The following is a 23,205-nucleotide window of genomic DNA, read 5'->3' as shown; positions in this document are numbered from 1 at the left end:
TTCTTGATGGTGTTCATGTACTTATGGTTCAAATTAAGTATAATACAATAAAATAGAAATAAAGCTATTTGAAAATATTTTCCTCCCCTTCTTGTCTTACTGTATTGTTTGGAAGGGACATTATTTCTGAAACACTGGGAATTTCTACAGAATATACTTTTCAAGTTTAACTCTACCATGATCTTTAAAATAGTGACAGCAACTAATTTTACTATTACATTTTCTTTTACTTTTGAACATATGGGAATCTGCTTTTCAGACAGTTAACAATTTAATTAGTGTTACTGTGTGTTGAAACCCAACTTCACGGTTAATGCTGTATTTTTCAGTCAATTAAAGAGCAACAGATCATAACCCATAATTTGTTAAATCAGATGCAATAAAATCGGTGATTACTGGATACAACTATTTATATCTAACTCCTAAAATGAGTTCTGTACTGATGACAAATTGCTTAGGGCCTCCATGTTGTTAATTACATAGTATTTCAATGTCATGATTAGCATACACTTTACTACAGAAAGATGACTTGGCAAAGCAGACCACCTGCTCACAGGATAATTTCTCCCAGATAGCCAGTCTACTCCGAGAATAAAGTATGCCTGTCAGATCAAATAAGTAAATAATGAGATCATTGTTGTAACCAACCCCAGCACCATGCATGTCCTTCCCAGTGAGAAAATTTTACTTTCCAGACAGAAGCCAAGAGATCTGGACTAGAATACTAGTGGTTTTAAGCAAGGGGCAGGTGGAAAACCACTAAGTCTTATCTGAGTTATTGTCAGGCATTCATGATCTGAATGATGCAAGATGTTACAGGCTCTCTTTCCCTCCCACCCTTCATTTTCTTCTCCCTCCACCCCCCCCCATCTTTTCTATCTTTTTTCTCCGTATTTTCCTCTCTTTTCCTGACTGCAGAAAACCACCAGAGGACACCCTCAGGGAGGCAAAAGAGGACCATCAATGTTTTCTATGAAAAGATGGGGTTTAAGCACTCCAAAAGAAGCACATGTTCAGTCTTTTCAGTCTAAAGAGTTCTCCCTTCCTGCTGCCTGCCCACCCAAATGCTGACTGATATTTACCTGATTTGCATTCATGGCAAAGGTTGAGATAACCCACTGTACATTCAACCACTTGCATTTTATCAATCCTTTCCTTTATTTCCCTATTCTCTAACTTCTGTCCTAATCTCTTCAATCTCTGTAACCACAGACGCCTTTTTTGTACTTCTGATCATTTTTGTTTTCCTTTTCTAGACACGGGAAAAACTGCACAAGCATACAGGTTAGGTTTGATTATGCTCACATAACACATAGCAGCACATTAGCATTAAATGAGGAAACTTGGTCATTATAATCAAACCATGCCCTTTTTCTCTTGAGTTTCAAAGGGCTATATACAGTTCCTAGCAGTTTGACAGCTGCAACAGAGCCACTGTGCTGTTCTGCTTCTGGTTTCTGTTTAAACCACGCACTTCCTGCTGGATTACTCAAATTTCTTGTAAGCCAGGTAAAAAGACAAAACCTGACAGAAACACTTCTCTCTGGACTGCTTCATACCAGCAAAAATACGTATTTTTTTAAAATCATGCTGAAGAAAGGTTACTGGAAAGGCAGCAATGCAAGACCATCAGGGTTACCTGGACTGCATTACTCCACCTAGCCTACAGCACTTGATGTTGCACAAACTCTGCACTGATCTTCTCAGTAGATACGAGATCAGAGGGAAGAAAGAAGCAGCTTTTGATATTTTAATCACAAAATGCAGTGGCCAATCAGTGCCCCTAACATGGAGCGGAGGGCACTGTTTGGATCACTCTAGACGTTAAGGTTAGATAGATACCCAAAGACAGTTCTAGGTAATTATTAATTTCCTACCATTTATACTTAGCCGCATAATTCTTGCCCACAGCAAAGGCATTTTAATGCAGATGTCCCTCTGGCTTAATAATCCTCTAGGGGCAAGAGGAGTTTGGTCAGTCTCCAGGGACATTGGTGATAGTAGGTTGAGGACACACAGCTCTGCACCCTCCTGTCTAGCCACACAGTTCTGGTTCTGGGAGAGACAAACACTTAAGGGGCCCTTATAGCTCTCAATTCTATAAAATGTCAGGGGGCAAAATTAACTCTCTTTCCCCCACCCCCCTTTCCACCATTCTTTTCAGCCCTGGAACCAGCCCTGTTTCCATATGGAAACACTAAGGAGAGGGTTAGAAAGTAAAATCTGCCCTTTGGGCAGAGGCAGACACTTGCCTTCACTTGGTGCTCCAAATACTCGTGGAGCTACTAGCTCAGATCATTCCTTTTCCAGAAAGACAGCACCTAAACAAGGTGCTACACCCTGACTGCCCACCTGGAGCACGCCTGGCTTCTCAGCTGAGCTGGAGAAAGATAGTGGGGTTGCCTGGCCTTTGGGCTACCCAGGAGGATGGACTCCAGACTACTGCTGCCTGGGAACATGTCTCTTTCCCACACTGAGCAGAAACCAGAATCCAGGTTTGCAAGATTCCCACCAAGCTGAAAAATCACTCCCACCCTCTCTGGCCACACTCCAACAGCAGATGTTATTGAAGACACAGGTTGGGGGTCTTTTTTGGTTTGGTTTTGGTGGGGGTTTTTTTACCTGATGAAAGGGACGTGATACGGTCGTACAAAGATGAAAAGACAAACACCAACAAGCTGTGCTGAGGTCAACTGAATGTAGCGATGAGTCCTGGAAATAGCTTTTTGAAGCTGCTCTCCCCACATTTTTCTATTTGTTGTACTGGAACAAACATAAAATCATTTAATGGAATCAAAACAAACCACATACAGTCAATAAAATGAGCAGATTAACTGTGCCTTAGGTTTACAGGCATCCCATTAGGCTGTAGAACTGGAAGTGCTGTAGGATGCACGGCACAGACAGAGAATACCTCCTTGTGAGCCAGCCCAGAGTTAGCAGGGTCAGTGAGCCCAGGCACAGTGCACAAATACAGCTATCCTGCTTCTGGACGCAAGAGGGATTTTGTCTACTATGCTTAGAAAGATCCATGCTCACATGATGTTTGATAGCCCCATTCACTGGGGATAACTGGAACCTGATTGTAGTAATCATAACCATAAAAACAAAAATCCACATCATTCTCATGACCTGCAAGATTTCTTGTGTTCACAGATTCAAAAGGACCAGTATACAAAGCAGCCTACTGTGCATGCTGACATGCCAGTCTCAGGCTTTGCCTTTAACTCCTTCTCTAGCCATAATTTTCACAAATACAATTAGCCACAGAGACATTTTGTTCATTTTAGAATTCGCACATGAATGCCAATTACGTTTGTAATCACTGAGCACGTTTTTCCAACATCAGACAGGGTTAGTTTAAGGACAAGTGTTAAATCAATGTCAACCACAAGAATTCTTCTCTGCCAACATAAAGACTTAGCAGACTTAGAAAAGACAATGTATTCTACTGTACAGAAGTTCACAGAGAAACAGCACTTTCAACACCATCCCAGTGCCATTTGTTAATGGTAAACATATTTCCAGCTATGATTACAAGCAACCGACTTGAAAGGAAGTGTTCTACACATCTGACCATAAAAAAAACCCCACAACTCTGGAGACTTTTGTTTGGCTGGTTCCTTTGGGAAAGAGGATGCACTTTTGGGGTTGGGGTTTTTTGTTGTTTTGAGTTGTGGGTTTTTGGTTATTCTTGGGTGTTGTTTTTTTTTTACCTACCTGGCATTCACAATATTCCCTGCACTTAATTCAACCATCTCTTCAAATCCCACTGCAAATATGTCAGGAGGGCAGTTCTCATCTGTTGGCAAGAGGGAAAAGTCATACAAGAGTTACTATTTTGTTGTTTCTTCTGATGACTTGTTTTCTAATTTCTGTCAGAGATCATTCCTGTAGTTCTATCTTGTGTATCCCCTGCCAAGCTATACATATTCATAGCTCCTTTAATCTAATCTCACAAAACAACCCCTGCAGTTCCTCTGAAATTTTTTCCTGCTTTTCTCCCACCAGTTGGTCTCCATCTCTCTTGCAGGAAGCAGTTCAGAGCATTATATTGTAGCAATGTTAAGATGAGAAAATATTCAATGTTCTCTCTCCCTCACCCCACTCATCACTAAAGCCACAAGATCTCACTACCCACCATCTTTCACCCACTTGTCATTTTACCCAACATGCTTTTCCTTTTTGACACTGATTCCTCTGTAACTGAACTTACTGTCCACACACGAGTATGTCACTTTCATCTCAATGCCTTTAATAAGTTTACCTACTAGTTTAAGGAAGCCTTCAAAGTTTCTTCTTATCTTCTCTCTTCCGAGTCCTTCTTAGATCACCCTCACTTAAAGTTAGGTCAGGTCACTCTAGAGCACAGTGACCCTCCCTTCCCTGGCCTAGGCCTGTGGATCTTACCCTGGTAAAACAACAAAGATAAATGCTCGCATACAACAGTGTGAAGTGCATCTGTTGACCCATCAGGTCTGTCCACTGCCTAAAGGGATTTTATTTTTTTTTAAACTGTCATACAGCCAAGGTAACAGTAACTTAGTTCAACATGAAAACCTAAACAGCAGACAACCATAGGAACCTAAATCAGATCTGCCTCAGAAAATAAGAATGGAAAGAAAAGTAAAATATGCAGCAATTCTGTAGACACAAGGATGAAACTAGCACAGGACAGCTAGCTTCCTTTACTGGCTTAACATGACAGGCACTGTCACATGTGTATTTCCCAGTAATAATTTTGGATATTTGTCTTTGAACACTTACCCATTTGTGTAGGCACTGCACTGACATTACCACAAACACAGATATTTCCATGTTCATACCCTAGTTCCACCTGTTCACATAACTCAGCTCTATTCCAGAAGCTGCTTAGACCTACCGCATTATGACTGCCTATACCACGTAGTTCTGCTCTCCCAGTTCTGACAGCTCTCAACAAATTTTAATATCATGGGCTTAGCTATGTGCTAACACATCTAAACTGTTTCTGAAATAGACTGGACCAATCACCTAACTAAGCTGCTCAGAGTACAGTGGTCTGCACCTAATCACATATCCACGCACTCAAGCACTAAGGGTTCAAACAAGACAATGTTTAAGTAGCCAAGGATTTGAGGAACGAATTGATGAGCTTCAAGGTTAGGCACAGAACTATCCCTGTGATGCACCGCAGGAAGCTAAATGTTCCACTGTAACAATGAAAGCACAGGCTTTGCTGTAGTTTTGCAACCATTCAATTTTTAAATGACAGAACATTCACTTTTCAATTTCCTTAATAAAATCTGTAAATCAATTATAATACCTAACCTTGTTCTGTAAATAAGAAATTCAACAGCCAATTTAAGCAAGCCACAAGCACAAGAGCTTTCTGTACTGCTAAAAAAACGAAATTGCCTTCAACAATATAAATCTTTTTGTCTGAAGGCTTTGACAATAACATTGCCAGACAATCTCAGAGACTAGATTATACAGATATGTTTAGCTCCAGATAAAGACTAAGGAGACATTCTGAGGGCACCTGAGCACGTAGCTCCCACTCACGATGAAGAACAGAGAAACTGAAGAATATGAAATATAGGATGCAGAATAGGCAGATACACCCCACGATGGCATGAAAGAGACCTTTGAATTCTGACCTGCTGAAGGTTCAAAACAGTCACATGGTATAGACTCAGGAGTTGCTCTGACTGTCAGGAGCCCTTCACACCATTCCACTGCTGCAGGGAGGCAGCACAAGTCTACCTGGAGCTGAATACACTCCTAGGAACTGAAAGAAAATGCCCCCTCAAGATGCACTGCCTTTGAAAGGAATAGCTGGTCAAATCTTGTGTCCCTACTCACTGTCTCTAGAGATGCCAGCAAATATTGCTTACACATTTTGACTGTGATGTCTTACCCTGAAATTCAGAAACTCCAGAGAGCTTGGGAGAATCGAGCAGCCAGTCCGTCAGCTCGCTGGTACCAAGGATGTTGCTTCGAAACTGCTTCCCCCCATTCACATTCCAGGTCCCCGTGGCAACACGAACATGCTTGAAGCTTGTGAATTCAAACTGACGCTCTGACATGGCCTTCAAAATACTTGGAGTTACTAACAGAAGAGGGGAGAGAGAAAGAGGGTATATAAAAGAAGAATGTGCTGAAAGGACAGAAAGCTTACAGACAGCAGTGACACAGTCACTGTGGAATAATGACATTACCCTAGTAGCAACAACACAAAAGCTAAGGAATAACTCCAATGGCTATACTACAAGATAACTGGGGTCAACATCAGCAATTTCTCTTCCAGAAACCAGGCACCCTTTGAAAGCTTGTGAAAGGCTGGTCACTCATTTTCAGCATACGTTTTCCTTCACTTCTTCAAGTAATAAGCAAATTCTTTTTCCTCAATCTCTTCAATTTAGCCTACAATTATCAAGCATGTCACAACTTATGACTTAAATTGAAGCCCTAAGAAGTTTAGAGTGTGGAGGGAAAGGCAGAGCGCTGCACAGAGTCTCACATCAGCCCAAATCTAGCACTGTCATGCCTCTCTAGCCCGGTCAGAACTTATCACAGGAAACTGTTATCTTCACTTATTTCTGATGAGGATAGAAAATTAGCTGTGTACTTTCTTTGTGTGAGCAACTGAGGTAACCTTAATCTTTAACTACCTGATTTGCATTGGTGGTCAGGCATAGAGAAGCTATCTATATTCTCCTTGTGGTCCACATCAGGGAACAGCCCCAGGATTGAAGTGGCACTGAATGGTTCAAGTTTATCCTATTAAAATCCAGTAGTTCTCTGGAACAAACTGATCACCTGATACTGGCTGTTGGTGCTATTATTCTATATTTTGCACACAAGTATCTTCTCAGAGAGAGCTAGGTTGGTTTACTTTAGATATGTGCAAACAAATGTGTACATATTGTGGAATATCAGGGGCCTGGAGTAAAGCAGGGAATGAACCAACATAACAATGTAAGTGTACCTTTAAAGATCCAAATGGCTAAAAGCATGTGCAAACTGCAGGCCAAAAATAAGGAGATAAAAAGTCTGAGCTCGAGAGACATCCTCAAGACAAACTCAGATAGGACCAGACTGGGAATATAGCCCTAAAATCTTTCCCTCTGGTCCAACTCCTCTAAACTGTCAGAGATCATCAAAGAGCAGATAAACACACTCAGAAGTTCAAAGCAAAATATGAGAAATAATCACAGTATAATTAAAACACACAGAGTTGTGCTATGGTTACTTGAAAGCAGTGTTTTAGACAATAGATCTGGACAAAGGTAGCTTATTTATTGATTTTTTTCAAAAGGGTGCGATTACTTATATCTGACAGTTAAAAACAGACACAAAAGAAAAGCGAAGGATTTACACTAGCCTTACCCAGCAGTGCAGTGTGGTCCATAAGCATCTTGCCTTTGTCTGCATATTCCTCACTGAAGAAGTCACCCATGAGCAGCAACTTGATGGCTTCCTGCTTTACTGCATCAAAGAAATTTGACTGAATGGTGCGAGACACAGAGCGGGCGCCATCCTTGAGTTTCCCAACCTACACCAGACAGGAATCATCAGTGCAAGTGACACTGAAGAGTAAATTGGACATCTTTCCTTACTTGTGAATAAACAGTTTTGCCATTTTTCTTTACCTTGTGCTTCCCCTCAAGGGCACGACTGCCAGTAAATACTCTGCTCAGATTATGACCGTTGAGAGTCCACATCACTCTGTAGGATTCCACAAAGCGCTCAATTATAGATTTAGAGTTCAACCCCAGGCTCTCTAATTGAGCAAGCAAGATCTGGATTAGGTACAGAAGGAGAAAAAACAACAAAAACATTGTTCTTAAATGTGTTTTTGCTTTTTATCCTCAGTTTAAGTATTCCAGCCAGCACCATTCTGTACCATCAAGCTGGCAAGACAGACTTGTATAACTGAGGCTTATGCCCTCTTTCCTGTCTTTCCCACGGAACAGACAATGTATGCAGTACAGGCATCCACGAAAGGTCCTCTGACAAACTTACCTCCAGTGCAATGAAGGACTGTACGCTATTAGTACGATCCAGGCAGTCCAAACAATTCATTCGAAAAGTACCTGTCTGCAGACTTTGGTAACCACACACAAGAGGAGGGAGGGAAAAAAGGTATATTTTAAAATAACATCTAATCATGAGTTGATTGAACAAGATCATCAAATGTTCAGCCTGAATATACCCACCTACATTTTGATGGTGCAAGCACATTGTGCATAACGTGTTCCATTAACATGTCTACTTACTTGACTACGTCTGCAACACTGTATCAGCAAATCCACTCACCGGAAATTTTGCAGATTGCAAACAAGGGAGATGCAGTTAAACCAAATAATCTATTTAGCACCAAGACTACATTTTGTCTCAAAACTGTATTTCAAGATGGTAATTTACAGTCATGGTCCAAACACAGCAAGAAACCTGGGAAGGCCAGGACAGGAGGTGCCTGGCTACGCTGGGACAGAGGGGCAGGGACACTCACCGTGGACTTACATTCTCGCCCTTTGTGAAGATTCCAAAGTCTTCCCAGTGCAACTTCAGCTGAGGCCTCAGCAAATTTTCCAGTTTTTCAGTTTTCCCACCTTTTGCAAATTGGTGGTAGTCAAAGTTTATCATGGGGGTGTCTGCTGCATGGGAAGAGGCCCATAGCAGTTTCTGTTCAGATATAGAAGGAAGGAAAACAAATCCTGCTCAAGCCACAGTGTAAGGATTGGTACCAGCATGCTTTTACCATTATTAAACTTTGACTGTTTATTACTTTTTTAATATTGCAAAGTTCATAGGGAATTCTGAAAGGCCAGACATGAAAAAAAGCAACTGAAGTTCCCTACTTGTTTTCTTTTCAAAAGTAAACTGGATTGTTAGACTCTAATTTTTCTGCAGGGGAACTCAAACTGTACCTGCAAAGTATACATCAGAATTGCTGCTGTCTGTGCCTTGGCTAGTGGCAGGCAGCAGTGGGCTGCTACCTCTGTGCGTGAGGGTGTACAGCAATAGTGATGTTCTGGGCAGGCTCAGGACCAGGACCCTGGTGGGAAGGGTGTCCAGAGCTGCCTAAGGTAGAAGAGCATAACAGTGCATGGGTGTATTTTTTAACCATTCTTGAAGTGCCAAGACATGGGAAAACATGGCCCTAAATTTACGTAAAGGTTGCTTGGTGAAGAAGTAAGAAAGAGGTGATATCCCAGGAAACATACTATAAAATGCTTATTTCACCAAAGTGAAAGACACAAATAGCCTCATTATTTCATCTCCAATTTCCATGACCTCACATGCATTTCCGTAATCATCACAAATTTCATTAAGGTATCTGTAATAGATACAGCAGTAATACATGCTGCTCTCCATGACAAAGCCAGAAAGAACTGTTATATTAACTCTAACTATGAAAGTCTCTGTCTATTCCCTTCCCTCCTGCATTCTCATCCCAAGAGATGGATGCTCTGCTCCACTTAGATTGTGACACAATTCTGAAATTACATTAAAAGCGTACACGCAGCAGCTACACCAGTATAATTGTTTCAAGTAAGCCATTAAGCCTTCCCTGCAGAAACAAATGTAAAGGCATCACACACAGTGTTTGGGGAGCGATGTGCAAAATATATTTCATTACACTGTTACAAAAGCCAAAACACTGGGTATCCACTTCTCTGTTGTTGACACCTCAACTTGTCTTTACAGCTGCTGGCACTAGTAATGCACTTGAGGATGACATTTACCCGCTACCTCAGTGTAAATCATTCTTACAGTCTTTGTAACTCTACACTACAGCATTGCTTTTATTGTAAACATAATTACATCTGTTGTAGGGGATGCTTAGGAGAGGAACAGCGTTACTGGGAAGAGTTGATTTTTGGTCTGGTAACAGCTGATTCAGGTAACAGTTGAAGCTAAGTTGGTCAATTACAATTTTTCATTTGTTCCTCCTGCATAAATGAATGGTAGTGGTGACATTCTGATGAAGAAAACCCAGCAGCAGTAATCACAAGAGTATTTTGAACCAACTCTGTTAAGAATTACTAAGATTGCAGCAAGAGTTGGGAGAAGAAAAAGGAATACAAGCAAAGGAAGATGGAGAAACAAAGAAATAAACTAATGACAGAAAAGGTTTAATTCCTCATTGTTCCCTTAAGAATTACTTTATTTTTAATTCAAGCCCTTTAAAATCAAAGTAAAAATTAACTATATATTCTTTCCAAACATCCATTTATGAAAACACAAAGGTAAAGAAAAGACCAAGAGGTCGTTGTTTTGAATGGGTACAAAACTCCACTTTCCAATGCTGTCAGTTTAAATTCTTTCAGCTCAGAGTGCTTTAATAACTATTTTTTTTTAAACAGGGATAAAGTTTAGCAGTTTAAACAAAACATATCTTTATTTAAATTAAATGAACAAATGCAAGGTCTTTATTTGAGAGATGTCCTGTTTCTGACCTAATTTCTGGCTGTATGATATGGCCAGAACATGGTCTTTAAGAATGTGAGAATTCGATAAAATACCAGTATTAAATTCACACGAAATGTCAGATTTGTATCCTCATAAGTTATTTGAGCATTTCAGAATTGATTATCTCTTACCCTTAAATTTCAGTGTTTTTGCAAAATAACTATAAAAACTATTTTAAAGATAGAGAAACCAAGATAGAGGCTTAGCTGTGTCATGCGGAAATTCAGTAAGAAGCTGAAAACGGAAGCTAGGACCAGACTTCACTTCTGTACTTTCCTCATTGCCTTGCAAGCTTCAGTCATAATCACATTCTTTGGCCATATTCTGTACAGGGGGAGACTTTCACTTTGTCACTTTCCACTGGGGAAGCTGATAGTCCTCCCCAGCTCTTTTGGAGAAGGAGGAAATGGTCACACAAAAAAACCTGCTAAAAACCTCAAGACACTCCTTGTCTCGAGTACATTATTCCAACAGAGAGGGAAACAAATCAGGAACTATTATTTAACTACAATTTTCATTTTGCTTAGTTTCCCACAGTAAACATTTGAACTTAGAACTGTTGTAGCATTCTTTACCAATTATAAATATGTAACACTTACTACAGGTGTGTACTTCAACCATTCTTCATGTTATTCCTAGGGAGATATACTCCAAAGTATCTGTGTCAGATTTCTAAAGCAACAGGCACTTAGGAGGCAGACCTCCATCAACCTCCAGCCAGATTCAGGCAGCTATTGCACTGCTGCAAATCCCACTCAGTGCCAGTCTGTGGCTTCAAGCACACATCAGATTTTAATATCTGGCCATGAGAATACTGCACTAGAACTCAGGGCAGCTTTAGTTCTACAATGCCTGACATCCTTGCTTTCAGGTATTAGTTGTGCCTAGGGACATTTAGGGGCCAGGAAAACCTCTCTCCATACACCAGGCTGTCATCTGGTGCTCAGGCAGCCAATTCCCATCACAATCAGTGCAAGACAGCTATTTCCCATTACAATCAGAGCAAGACAGCTTGCTTATGCTTAGTGAGCCAGGGTCAGGGCCTGGCCCCCAAGCAGTTCTGGCAATCCCATGAGGCACCTGACTGCATAGGTGATTACATACTATGACAAAGCTGACCACAATTGATTTTTGCAAATGTCAACTACTCTTTCGAGAATTAGGGCATTTTTTTTTAAAGTGTGGTTAAACAGAGAGTGCAAAAATGTGTGAAGAAATACCCAGTGCTAGAAATTAAGCCATAAGACTATGAAGCACCATTCTCTCACTATGTAACATCTAGTAAAGAGATAACATAATTTCTTTAGATACACTATTCATCACCTACTGAGCCAGAAGGGAAACAAGAACATGGAGGCTCAGGGGAAATCAGCAGTTTAAAAAAAAAAAATAATAAAATAAAATATTGCTTTTACCTTAAAAGCTCTGTTGAGCACCTCCTCCCCTCCTCTGCTTCCTAACAGGTTAACAATCACTTGTTTTCCATACTGCTCTTTCAGAAGCATCATATGCCTACAGCAAAAGAAACCATAATAGGTACTAAACAAAACCATGTTATGTTGCCTACTACCTTTTTCAAAATACAGAAGTAGAGATCACTGGTTGTTGCATCCAGCAGAAATTTTCAGTCACAGCAGCTACAGACATCTTCCTCAGTTTCCTTGCAATCAATTATTAAAGTACAAATTGTGAAAATATGCAATTAATGGACACAGTATTTTGTACTGAACTTAAAGTATTTTAGGAAATAGGTCCCAAATCTTTTATGCCACTGTTAGCTTTGATATTGCCCTTTGTATGCTCCCACCTTTTAGCTGTCAGCCTGGGAACTACAGAGGAAAGACAACAGGAGAGGAAAACATATTACACTTCAACAGGAATTGCCCAGCATCTTGCAGGGCTGAGCCTACAAAGAGTCAGCAGCAGCAATGGGGCCTAAAACTCCAGTGCCAGGGCCAGAGAGACACAAATACACATGTCACAGGTGACAGGGTTCAAACATCTCTGAGCTACCACAACATTGAGACATTCACTCTCAAATTTAATTAAGCAGGAAGGTTAGTAATCGTAAGAACTGCTGTGCTGGATCAGACCAAAGGTCCTTTTAGCCAAGTGGCATGGCCCAGATTCTTCAGGAAAAACACAAAACAGGACAAGTGTAAAGTGGGGATTTTTTGGCATATATCCCCAACCTCTCAAAGCCTGACATTTAGGGACTCTCAAGTCAAGAGCTTTTAGCCAGATGCAGATGCACCCATTCTTCCCTCAATAAATTTTTTTCAAGTTGGCATGCTTGTGCTACAGAAGCAGTGCTGGCTCATCAAGAAACAATTATATCTTAAAGCATCTTCCATCATGTACTAACAACACTGTAGTAGTACTTAAGAGGAAGCTGGATAGAAATAGGCAAGAAAAATAAAATAAACACTCACATAAATGAAAAGCTATTACATGCTGCAAAGCAACACGCAATGGCAAAGTGTCAGAAAAAACAGCAAGCACACATCTTCTGGCATGCACCTTTAAATCCCATAACCAGAAATAAGCCACACAGAAAACCATGGAAGGGGAGAAAAGAAAGAAAAAGTTATCAACATGGCCTTCAAGAAACATGGCTAAATATATTTTCTGGTGCTATTTATGTTCCTAATTCTGCAACCAGTTCTCTGTACACCAACTCTTCCATACATTTGCACCCCTCTGATCCCAGCATCAAGATCCTACTTCTCCGCTAATGTTGCTTCCTTACAACGAAACTGCTGAAGCTCAGGTCACCTGCTTGACTACTGTAAGCAGAGCTCCCCAAGGATTTCTCAAGGAGAGGGGACAAAAAAGATCCACTAGCAAGATCACCGTTCGCTTCTCACAGTGCCTTCTCAACACATTAACCTATCAGATGGTTAAACATAACAGGCTAAATCCACTCTAATACTATGAGAAAAGCTGTAGCAGATTAAGTTTCAGTGACTTTTTCCATATCAGCAGTTGCTTATTCCTTGCCCATTTTCAAAGGACTGTCTTTTGCAGATCTGTAAGCAGAGAGATCCCTAACTTCATCTAATCTAAAGGCTTTACTGTGCGCAAGGGAAAGAAGGAATCAGGCAAGTTGATCCTCATGTTCATGTTTCTTGCAAGAATGCTATTCACCAGTTGCATCAGGATCAGAGAGAAAAGATTCCCTGAGCTAAATGGTCTTATGGAGTTGCTTCTTGCTGAGGTACTCTCAATTTCTTAGGCAGCACAAGAGGATGATGAATAATTTATTGTTTTCTTCTTATATAAACTATCTCTGATGCGGAATGCAAGCCTCTAAGATGGAGCTTCGGGGACGCCGGCAGGGCAAGTTATCATGGCACCAGATGACCACAAGACCATGAGTCTCACAGGCATTTGAATTCAGCAGGATTTAAGAGCCTTTAAAACCTTGGAATGTAGGCTAAGACCCTTCAGAGCAGGGACTGCGATGGTGTGTAGTCCCTTTAGATTCTAATCCCTGTTTGAGGTCTTCAGTGCTGCAAAACTATTAACAGTCACTAATGTCATGTTTACTAACAGTTGCAGTAAATGAAATCAAGGAATTAAGAGGTCTTAACCAAAATCAACATAAACTCTGATTTGCCAAAACCAAGCCAAAATCGAAATTAACCACATGACCTGGCACTTGCAAGTTGAAAATTTCTCACAGGCCAAATTCTTCATGTTCTTTTCAGGCAATGTTCCCACAGATATCCATGGGAGTTTGCCCTTAAAGGATATCACTTCACAGTCAGACATTCAAAGGAATCAAGCTAATGTATGGCTTTTTTTACAGCTTCCAGCTGACAAGCAGAGTCTTAATGGTTTAAAAATGTTTACAACCCAGTCTTTGGGGAAAGTAGAAAAGCATAAGCATGATAACATCATACAACACTGATCATAGAATAAGACACTGTTATTTCTGTATAGCAGTAAAACAATGAGGAGAAAACCAAATTCAGAATGGAGTGGAAGCAGCACTTACTTTTTAATTACCTGGGTTACAGTGGTAAAGAACATGTGTTCTGTGTACCTTAAGTGTAAATTCACATCTGTTGGCTCACAAAGGGTTACACAGACCTTCCTTTTGCATATCACTCAGCATTTCTTAGCTTTTTCAGAAACAAGCCAGGAGACCAAATTAATTCAATTACCATTGAAAACAGAAAGGAAAATGCACAAAAATAAGTGACTAAATTAAGTAAACCCACTTAATAATCTGCAACACCTGGGGGATTGGCTACATGATCCGAGAAATGTTTCACATCTCTCAGGATTTACTAGGAAGGCATAAAGTTGTGGAATCCTGGTTAAATTCCAGGCTGCTGTGTTATTGCCAAAGTGGAATGAAGCTTACCTGTCAAAGGCAGGAGCATTAGCTTCCAGACCTCTGTTAAGCCTTAGATGATGAGAACCCACCTGAAATAAAATATTGAAAGGAAAAGAAAGAGAGAAATAACTTCTTAAACTGTTAGAGTCCTAAAATCACTAGATGTCTCCCTTTTTCCTTCAGAGAAAAATATCTCTTTAACAGCACCAGACACCTCTAACAGACTCCACACACCCACACCCATAATATCCTTAATACAAAAGCCACAGCTTTTATTAGACAACATTTACAATTACAAGTGAAAACACAATTACCATTAAGCAAAGGGATACCTACACATCTTTTTATGGCCAAACAAATCACATCCCTTCACCAGCTTCTGCTAGCAAATATCCCGCACTGCCTCACACAAGTATGCTGTGTGCCCAGCATTCTTCCTGCCCTTCCCTCGGCAAAAAAGGCTGAAGTTATGCCAATTCCATGGGTTGTGTGTTCTGAGTTCTTTCCTCTTTCATTATTTACAGAAACTAAAAAGCATCAGAACAGTCCTTTGAAAATATGAAGGATGAAATCCTGTGCCATCAAATAGGACTTTTAATATGGATGTCAACCATAGTCCTCAAGCTCCTTTTGAATGCTAGTTACTGCTATTACAGTATGCAGAGGGCTTCTTTCCTCTCCAAAAACTACACTGCCAATTATTTATAGGATCATGCATTGTTTCCTGTACTTCATCATCTTCCTTTGTTTTTCATGAGGTTGGTTTCTGCAATTCTTTCTAACACCAGTGCCAGCACACTCACATCCAAGGAATAAAAGTTATGAGTATTCACCAATATAGATGAAAGATGCATTATCTAATCCAGATTAGGCAAAAAAGCAGACTGTGTCCCTACCAAAAAGTTGAAAATTCAGTTTAACTAGAGATGTTGTGCACCAGCCAAAAATACTTGGGGAAAAGCTCTGTGGCTTCATAACATATGGAACAACAGTGCTGGATACAGCTACACTATGGGCAGGATGTGTGCACAACCACAAGGACAGACCTGCTTTATAAAAAGAAGCAAGTATTGCACTGGATGGTACTAACGGACAACACCACAGATCCTTTAGTCATCTTCCTTTTGCACTAAATCCAGTAGTTCTGAATGGTACCTAGGTGCTACACTTAATGATAAAAAAAGTATCAAATAACCCAGTTATATTATGTATTCTCTCTACTAACATATATGCATATACACGCATACTCATTCCAGTTGCTTATCCCTCTGTTAAGAGAATTCAGAGTGCTAGGATGATTCTTATTTGAGCTTGTAACTGTATATAAACTGTAAGTCACAGACCATGTGTAACCTGCTAGGCTTGAAGCAATAATCTTCTGATGAAACTCTACATCTCTGCTTTACAGAAGATCAGATTAGATCATCATCACCCTTTTGACTGAAAACTAGCAAACACACTAACCAGACATTGTACTTTGTTTCAAGGTAATGCACTCCAGTGGAGCTCCTGGTACCCGATTTTATTGTGGAAGTCAATATCATCAAGCCAACTGGGCATTTCAGAAGAAAAGATTATTCCAAATCAAACTAAAAATGTTACAAAGGTATTGCTGTAAGCTTCAGTTTACATTAGGACACAGTCCCTTACAAATAGTTCCCTGTAGAGGCACACAAACACATGAAAATGTTAAACTTCAGTTAACTATAGCCATTTGTCTGGTTTAGTTCTGTTTATCTAAACACACAAAAATTCCTACAAGGTAAACCTAAAATGAAAGAGCTCAGCATTTTCACAGAATGAGCTTTGCAGGTCTTTTAAAAAAAACACTTAAATTTTATGTAAATTCTAAATTATAAGTAGCAAGAGAGATAAGTAAAGTAGGCTTTCTGATTATTTGTTTACCTGAAGCCCCGGCTGCTCCCAAAACAGTGGAACAGAACCTCTGATCTGCACAAAGGAAGAGACGTCATCATCCAAGTAAATTGTCTGCAAACGTAAAATAAAGGGAACGAGTTCTGCAGTTAGATCTATCAGTCTGTGACCCCTTCATCAGGTGACAGTTTAAGACACTGAACTCAAAGGGTAAAAAAAGCAAACGCTGTATCTCACTGTATCCACTTACTGCTCAGCCACTTTTCCATAGTCTCACAGGCAGTGGAACAAAGCACAACGTATTTGCTTTCATGACATCGCAGCAGATTCCATTCACTACTCATCAGAAATAAGAGAAAATTTAAAGGCAAGAAGGAAGGAATCTTTCATCCACAATGAAGATGGGTTTGATCTACTGGTGGAGACACTCAGGAAGACCAGCCATATACTCTCCCTCTGCCTCTCTCACAAAATTAAACTGTGCAAAATGTCATTGCTCCTTGTGACCGATGACGGGTAATGTCAGGTGTAGGATAAGCTTATCTCTTGCTTTATTTACTATTTCTTAATTCACTGCATGTTGTGCCTTGTCAGAGTGTCCAAATAAATCTCAAGTGAAACCAGCAGCTTCGCCACTCCCATTCTGAGATACAGTGAACAGAGTGTGATCTACTTCTTTTCCAGGCTTACAGCGACAGGCTCCAAACTCCCCAACCAGACCTCAAACTCTCGCTTAGTATTTATTCTTATGATCACTGCTAACAAGTTGATTTTGAGTCATATCTATGCAAAGTACAGACTGATTTCCCCCTTTGCCTTCCCCCTCCACGAGCCCCGCAGCAAAGCGTTATATTATATGTTAACTTAGCACAAAAGGTACTATCTTCAGACTCAGTATGACCACTGAGCAACTGTGCAAAGCCCAGCTCACTCCCCTGGCCTATACTTAGCAGTGGAATCCTGGCTGTTTTCCACGAGGGATACATGATATACATGATACACATATCTGTTATCTCATGCATGACAATGAGTCTTCTGCAGCCCTGCAGAGCAATGGTATCCAGGTCATCCAGGTGGCTGCTTCTCTAACTGCATCATATCATTTAGCACAACTGCTGCCAGCTGGCTAGTAGCTCCCAAAATAGAAAAGAACATGAAAATGGGTTACTCTACAGCTTTAATGTGGTTTGTGCTTTTGGATTTGTCACTAGATGTGTTGGCTGGGTGGCTCAGGGGAAGTGCCTTCATCTGCCTTGACCTCTCATCTTTATAATCACTACTACTGTACAATTTTTAGATCCACACATGTGAAAAGAAGTATAGCTACACCAGAGAGGTGGGTATTTAAATATTCTGTCACCAGCTTTATCCAACTAATCTTTACAGTATTTTTGCAGAGCACTTACCACCATTCCCATTTCACTAAGATGAAACATTTAAGAGGCGTCGTCAGTGACACAATGTCAGTGTTAGAATAATGGCTATCCCAGATATAGTGGAAAACTGTATGTTTCAATGTTTCTAGCCTCACACCAATGAACTAAAACCCCTTTTCTGTTGCATCACATCCTAGCACAACTCCTTGCAAGAGAGGCTTGCTCAGAGAAGCTTTCTTGCAAGGCCTGCCTCAGTTTGAGTAACATGGCTCTAAAACATGCTCTCCCAGTAAAGCTTTCTAAACATGCCAGTACCTGAGTGTTGGAGCTAACTACCATGGCAACACACTGGTGAACCTTTTCTTTGCACTTCTCTGCTCAGAGGAGTTCATCCTGCAGTTGGACTACAGAAGGAGTGAGTAGGCCCACCTTCCTCTTTATCACATCCTCCCTGAGACAGGTTGTACCAAGATGAGTCAGTGACTTCTAAACACTGAATCATCTTTTCACTCAGTCACGGACCCAGAGGAGCTAAATCTAAGGTAAGGCAAATTTACGTAGCTCCACTGACAGCCCCAGCATTATCCTGACTCATACTAAATGAGGATCAGGTCCTGAATCTATGCAATAAAAAATCAGGACTAGCTCACTTCAAAATTTGACAACAATTATCACTTTAGCAATGAATGAGTTAAAGTGAAACATTTAATGATGATGAATACAGACAAAACTTTGTAAGAAGTACAGTTTGGCCACTCAAACAGCTTGCTACAGAGGATCAGTTTTCTTTACAATCTTCTGGAACATTCCTGTTCCCATAACTAACTGAAAAACTGACAGCTCAAGTATCTCTTTGGCCAGCTCTTTTAGAAGTCCCGCTGCAAATTCTCTAGATCCACCGATTAAAAGATAATAATAAATATCAAATGATAGTAATAATAAAAAATATGTTATTATTGGTTTTGTCGTTATTATTATTTTAATGCCTGCAGTTTAACATCTTCCTGAGTTACAGTTTAAAAGGAAACTATTTCATCAGTTACAGACCATGAATGCGTAACCTGCCTTCTTTAAGCCGAATACAGAAGAAAAATACTGACAAAACATTTCTGCCTTTCTGCATTAACAGATGCTCATATTTCCACTTATTGGTGATTGAACATCACAAGAGTTAACAGATGTTTTTCAGTACTATCACTCACATTTTCTGTTCACTGTTTTTCACCCATTACCTCTTCTAACTGTTTTCTGTTCTATTAAAATGTCCATTTGGAGAACTGAACAAGAACAAAATAAATCTGAACTATTTGGGGATCATTCCTGTGATCTAAAGAGGATGCCCACACCCTGATGTGATGGGCTGGGGGTTCCCCTGTCAGGATGCAGAACTCCCCTATGATAATTTTAAAGAAACTGTCATTTTTATGCACATTGCCATGTAGCATTTAGAAAATCAGATGAGGTTTCTGAACTGTGAGCATGGCCTCTGCAGCACAGTCATTCATAAGAAAGTTTGCCACATTAGCACATATTTTTTTTCTTTTCACTTACAGGGCTCATCATTCTGTTCTCTGGGGCAATTCTGTACTCTTTCACAATCTTCTCACCTGATTCTCATGATCCAGCTGAATCCAAAAACATTTTTTTCTAAGCTTCCAGTGAATTGGAAAAAGACCTAGTATTTTTTAATGAGTGGGAGAATAACACCCTTTTCAGCCAGTCATTCCTTCCTAAACAGACTGTAACCATTTCATTAAGCATTACAACCATGCAAATTTTCCCTGAATTTCAGCAAAACCCAGTATCCTTCATTCACCACTCCAAGGAACAAGACCCCTGATCTTGACATTACCTTCTACTATGTATGCCACTTGACCTTACAGTAATAGTGGCAACAGCCCTCCTACCAGCAGACTTGTTAAGCAAGTAGGCTGAAAGACTGAGACTAAGAAGACTTTCCAGTTCAGGAATGGACATAATCAACACCCATATACACTATAAGAAACCCTATTTATTAAAATCTTAAATAAACACTGATAATACATCCAGGTTAAGATTACACAAATAAAAGAATCCAACTTCATTGGTTATGCAATTCCAGCATTTATGCATGAATAAGTACAGAATTTCTTTTCTCATATTCTTCCAAGCCTTTATCATTTTTGTTCCCAATATCATGTGTAACAAGCGCATACCTGTCCCACTTCTTTGTCGTTCTAGTTTTGACTTTATTGCCCCGTCCTCTAGCAGATCCATTTCTCTTATTCTAAGGCACTACACAAAAGATGAGCAGTTAAGAAAAGAAACTTAAAGAAAAATAAACAGCACTATTTCCAGAATTTTCCTGTCCTCTGTTTTCCTTAACTCATGGACAAGAAATACATTTTAGACAACACTTTGTCATTAGGGTTGATACATACTGCTAAATCTCTTGTCTTTGGGCTTCATAAAACTATTGTGGAGTCTTATCTTTTGTTTTAGGTCCAAAATGACATCAAGTTGTTGCCTACCTGTCCCAGCAAGAATGTTCATTCCTAGCAAATCCTCAAAACACTTGAGGACTACTTCATTAATCTCAAAGGGTCTGGCCCATAGAACAATCCAATCCAGTTAGCTGGATGAATTTTCAGACACTTTCCTGCAGTTTTCCATCACGCAACTTAGTAGCAACCGGATACTTAACCCGTATGAAGGACCTCCTCGCCTTGATAATAGATTGCTTGTCCTCTAACCTCTGGTGTTCGAATTTGCCATGGTTTTCTTTCAACTTCTGTTGTCTTAGGCTCTTTTTGTGGTCTCTTTCTCTGACTCCAGGATTAAGAGTGATAGTGCTGACAATTCAAGAGGACATTTTTCAATCTTTCTCTTCTGTTGCATAGGGCCAGACCTTGCTCCTGTGATGTAGGGACCTTTCCTGGTAACACAAGCTTCACGCACACGTACTGCTAGTAAGCTTCTGAGCATGAAGCAAACTGGTACTGGTTCTGAGCAAGAAGCAAACATCTATGTCAACCAGCTGGTGTTCTAAGCCCAGCGTGCTGTGCCCATTCATTGCTTGGAATAATTTATTCACTAATCTCCATCACTCGGCTTCATTAGAAGGAAATAATTATCCAGTCACAACTTCAAACGGCAAAATTCATTACAGACTCAAGGGCCCACAGAGACACAGTCCACGATGAAATGGATAATCACATGGCTTGTTCTGGGATCCCCAGCTCTGCCACACAATCCACAAAGAGCAGGGATAACAGATGGCCTAAACATACCTCTCCATGAGTCCCTTTAGCTCAGACCACAGGATCCAAGGATGTACTTGCCAAAATAATCCTCTTTGCTCCGCCTGGGGCCATACTAAAACTTGATCCAGAAAATAAATTAACCACATGATTGCATCCATTCCTCTCCTGGAGAGATATCCAACATGGTGTAGGAGTTATTGTGAAATAGGGATCATTTTTCTTAATCCATGCCTGACATATTTTTCTTAAACTGGAAGAAAGGGAAGGTTAATCTAAATTCAAGGCATTTCCTTTTAATGCCTTGTCAAGGTTTCCATTTTCTTTATTGAACAGTTCCATGAAGGGGGGAACAACTGAAACCATTCATTTATCTTTGGTAAATTAGAGTTGTTCCCCGTAAATCACATACTAAGATATTATGAGTTTAGCGCGACTCTGTGGAGGATAACTGGGGGAGGAGCTGAAATGTAAACAGTGACAGGCACACAAACTACATGAAGAAAGCATGCTTGTTTCTCAACGATATCAGCAGAAAAGAATTAAAAGAATGTGATACAATCTCAACTTTAAGGGATTACTAGGGGAGGAAGAAAGGGTGAAGGGAAACATTTAAGCTATCACTGAAAAACAGATTGATTTTAAAACTATTCGAGGATTAACTGCAACGCTGCAACTAGAAAGGGCTACCATCCCATTAAAAAACATTGGCAGCAAATCTGGAAGTACACATTACAGTGATTTCAGAAAAACCCTCTTTTCTCTTTCCTTCATATTTTGTTTTTCCTTACGTGTTTCCTACCATTTTTTCTTTCTTCTTTTTTCTTTATAAAGATGCAAGCCAAATGATCAAGTATCTGAAAGATTTACTAGTAGCTTTTTTTTTTTGACAAGCAAAAGTGAAGTGAGACATTTAACTTTTTCCCCCTTCTTCTCAAACACTGTGAGTCACAGCAGTTAAGTGAGCCCACAAAAAATGACTCATTGCAGAGCTAAAATGCCACAAGGCTAACTCAGTGGGAGACAAAAGCATACCATCTATGCATAAAAGAGCTGCCTGGAGATAAGACTAATTGTTTCTCCCTCTTCTAAAAACAGAAAAATGTTAGAAGAAGTAGTTCCTATAAAGGGGGGAAAAGTCCTGGCTTTTCAGAATCCTAGGGTGCTATTAATCTATGAAAGCACATAGCCAGCATGCCATTATACTGTACAGGCTGCAGCAAATGGAAACAAAATGTTATTCAGCCAAGATATTACCTCATAGGCGATTAGTCAGTAGTCTACTATGAAAGTAGGCGAGAGTTTATTCTAGGACTCTTCCTTCCCAATGGTAAGTGGATGCCAGCTTGAACTGGATCTCAGGCATCCCAGTGGTTAGCCCAACTTTGCTTTCTTAGGACATGCAGCTTGGTAAAACTAGTGTTTATCACCATTAGCAAAAGCAACCTTCTTTTCTCCTTTAAATACAAAAATCAAACAAAAACACACAATACTTGAAAACTGCAAACCCTTTTATAATTTCCAACCTACTCAAGCCTTTCACCCTATAACCATTTCACTCTTGCACTTTTGTTTACCCAACTGCAAAACACTCAAAAGCTTTCAGCCCGCCCATTTCAGAGCCGCCACTGGCTGAACAGGAGCAAAACACAGCAGTTTTTGTGAAGAGCCTGACCCAGCCCCAGCTAAGGGAAGCACTAGCAACCAAGTACTGTTTTGCCACTCACCAGGAGTCAATCCTCAAGTTTTCTGCTGGGATGCAAAGGCCATCTTATTTTTCATGCTAATCATCTGCAACATAATATACTCCAGGAATATAATTAAATAGAATAAGTTACTTCTGACCCAACCAGTGAGCAGGATAACTGAACTATTTCCCATTAGACAACTGCTAAGTGCAGTGCCGCAA

The 23,205-nt window shown here is 40.1% G+C and overlaps 1 protein-coding gene across 3 annotated transcripts in view; it reads right to left on the bottom strand.

Annotated features, from left to right (window-relative positions):
* Positions 1–23,205, bottom strand: part of SYNJ2 (synaptojanin 2) — a 68,351-nt gene that overhangs the window by 19,706 nt on the left and 25,440 nt on the right. Inside the window, exons 1-11 of one of the 3 annotated variants that reach the window (XM_074818860.1) lie at positions 16,932–17,130; positions 16,712–16,795; positions 14,834–14,895; positions 11,877–11,973; positions 8,498–8,670; positions 8,008–8,089; positions 7,635–7,784; positions 7,372–7,537; positions 5,900–6,091; positions 3,721–3,802; positions 2,623–2,763 (exon numbers count right to left, since the gene is read on the bottom strand). In XM_074818860.1, coding sequence (XP_074674961.1) covers positions 2,623–2,763; positions 3,721–3,802; positions 5,900–6,091; positions 7,372–7,537; positions 7,635–7,784; positions 8,008–8,089; positions 8,498–8,670; positions 11,877–11,969 — 1,079 coding nt within the window. In that variant the 5' untranslated portion in view covers positions 11,970–11,973; positions 14,834–14,895; positions 16,712–16,795; positions 16,932–17,130. Of the gene's footprint in view, positions 1–2,622; positions 2,764–3,720; positions 3,803–5,899; positions 6,092–7,371; positions 7,538–7,634; positions 7,785–8,007; positions 8,090–8,497; positions 8,671–11,876; positions 11,974–14,833; positions 14,896–16,711; positions 16,796–16,931; positions 17,131–23,205 lie in introns of those variants that run through there. The other 2 variants (XM_074818858.1, XM_074818859.1) reach the window with 2 other exon arrangements.

Source organism: Strix aluco, chromosome 3 (genome assembly GCF_031877795.1).
Source record: "Strix aluco isolate bStrAlu1 chromosome 3, bStrAlu1.hap1, whole genome shotgun sequence".
Taxonomy (NCBI): Eukaryota; Metazoa; Chordata; class Aves; order Strigiformes; family Strigidae; genus Strix; species Strix aluco.
This window is presented reverse-complemented; position numbering and strand designations above follow the sequence as displayed.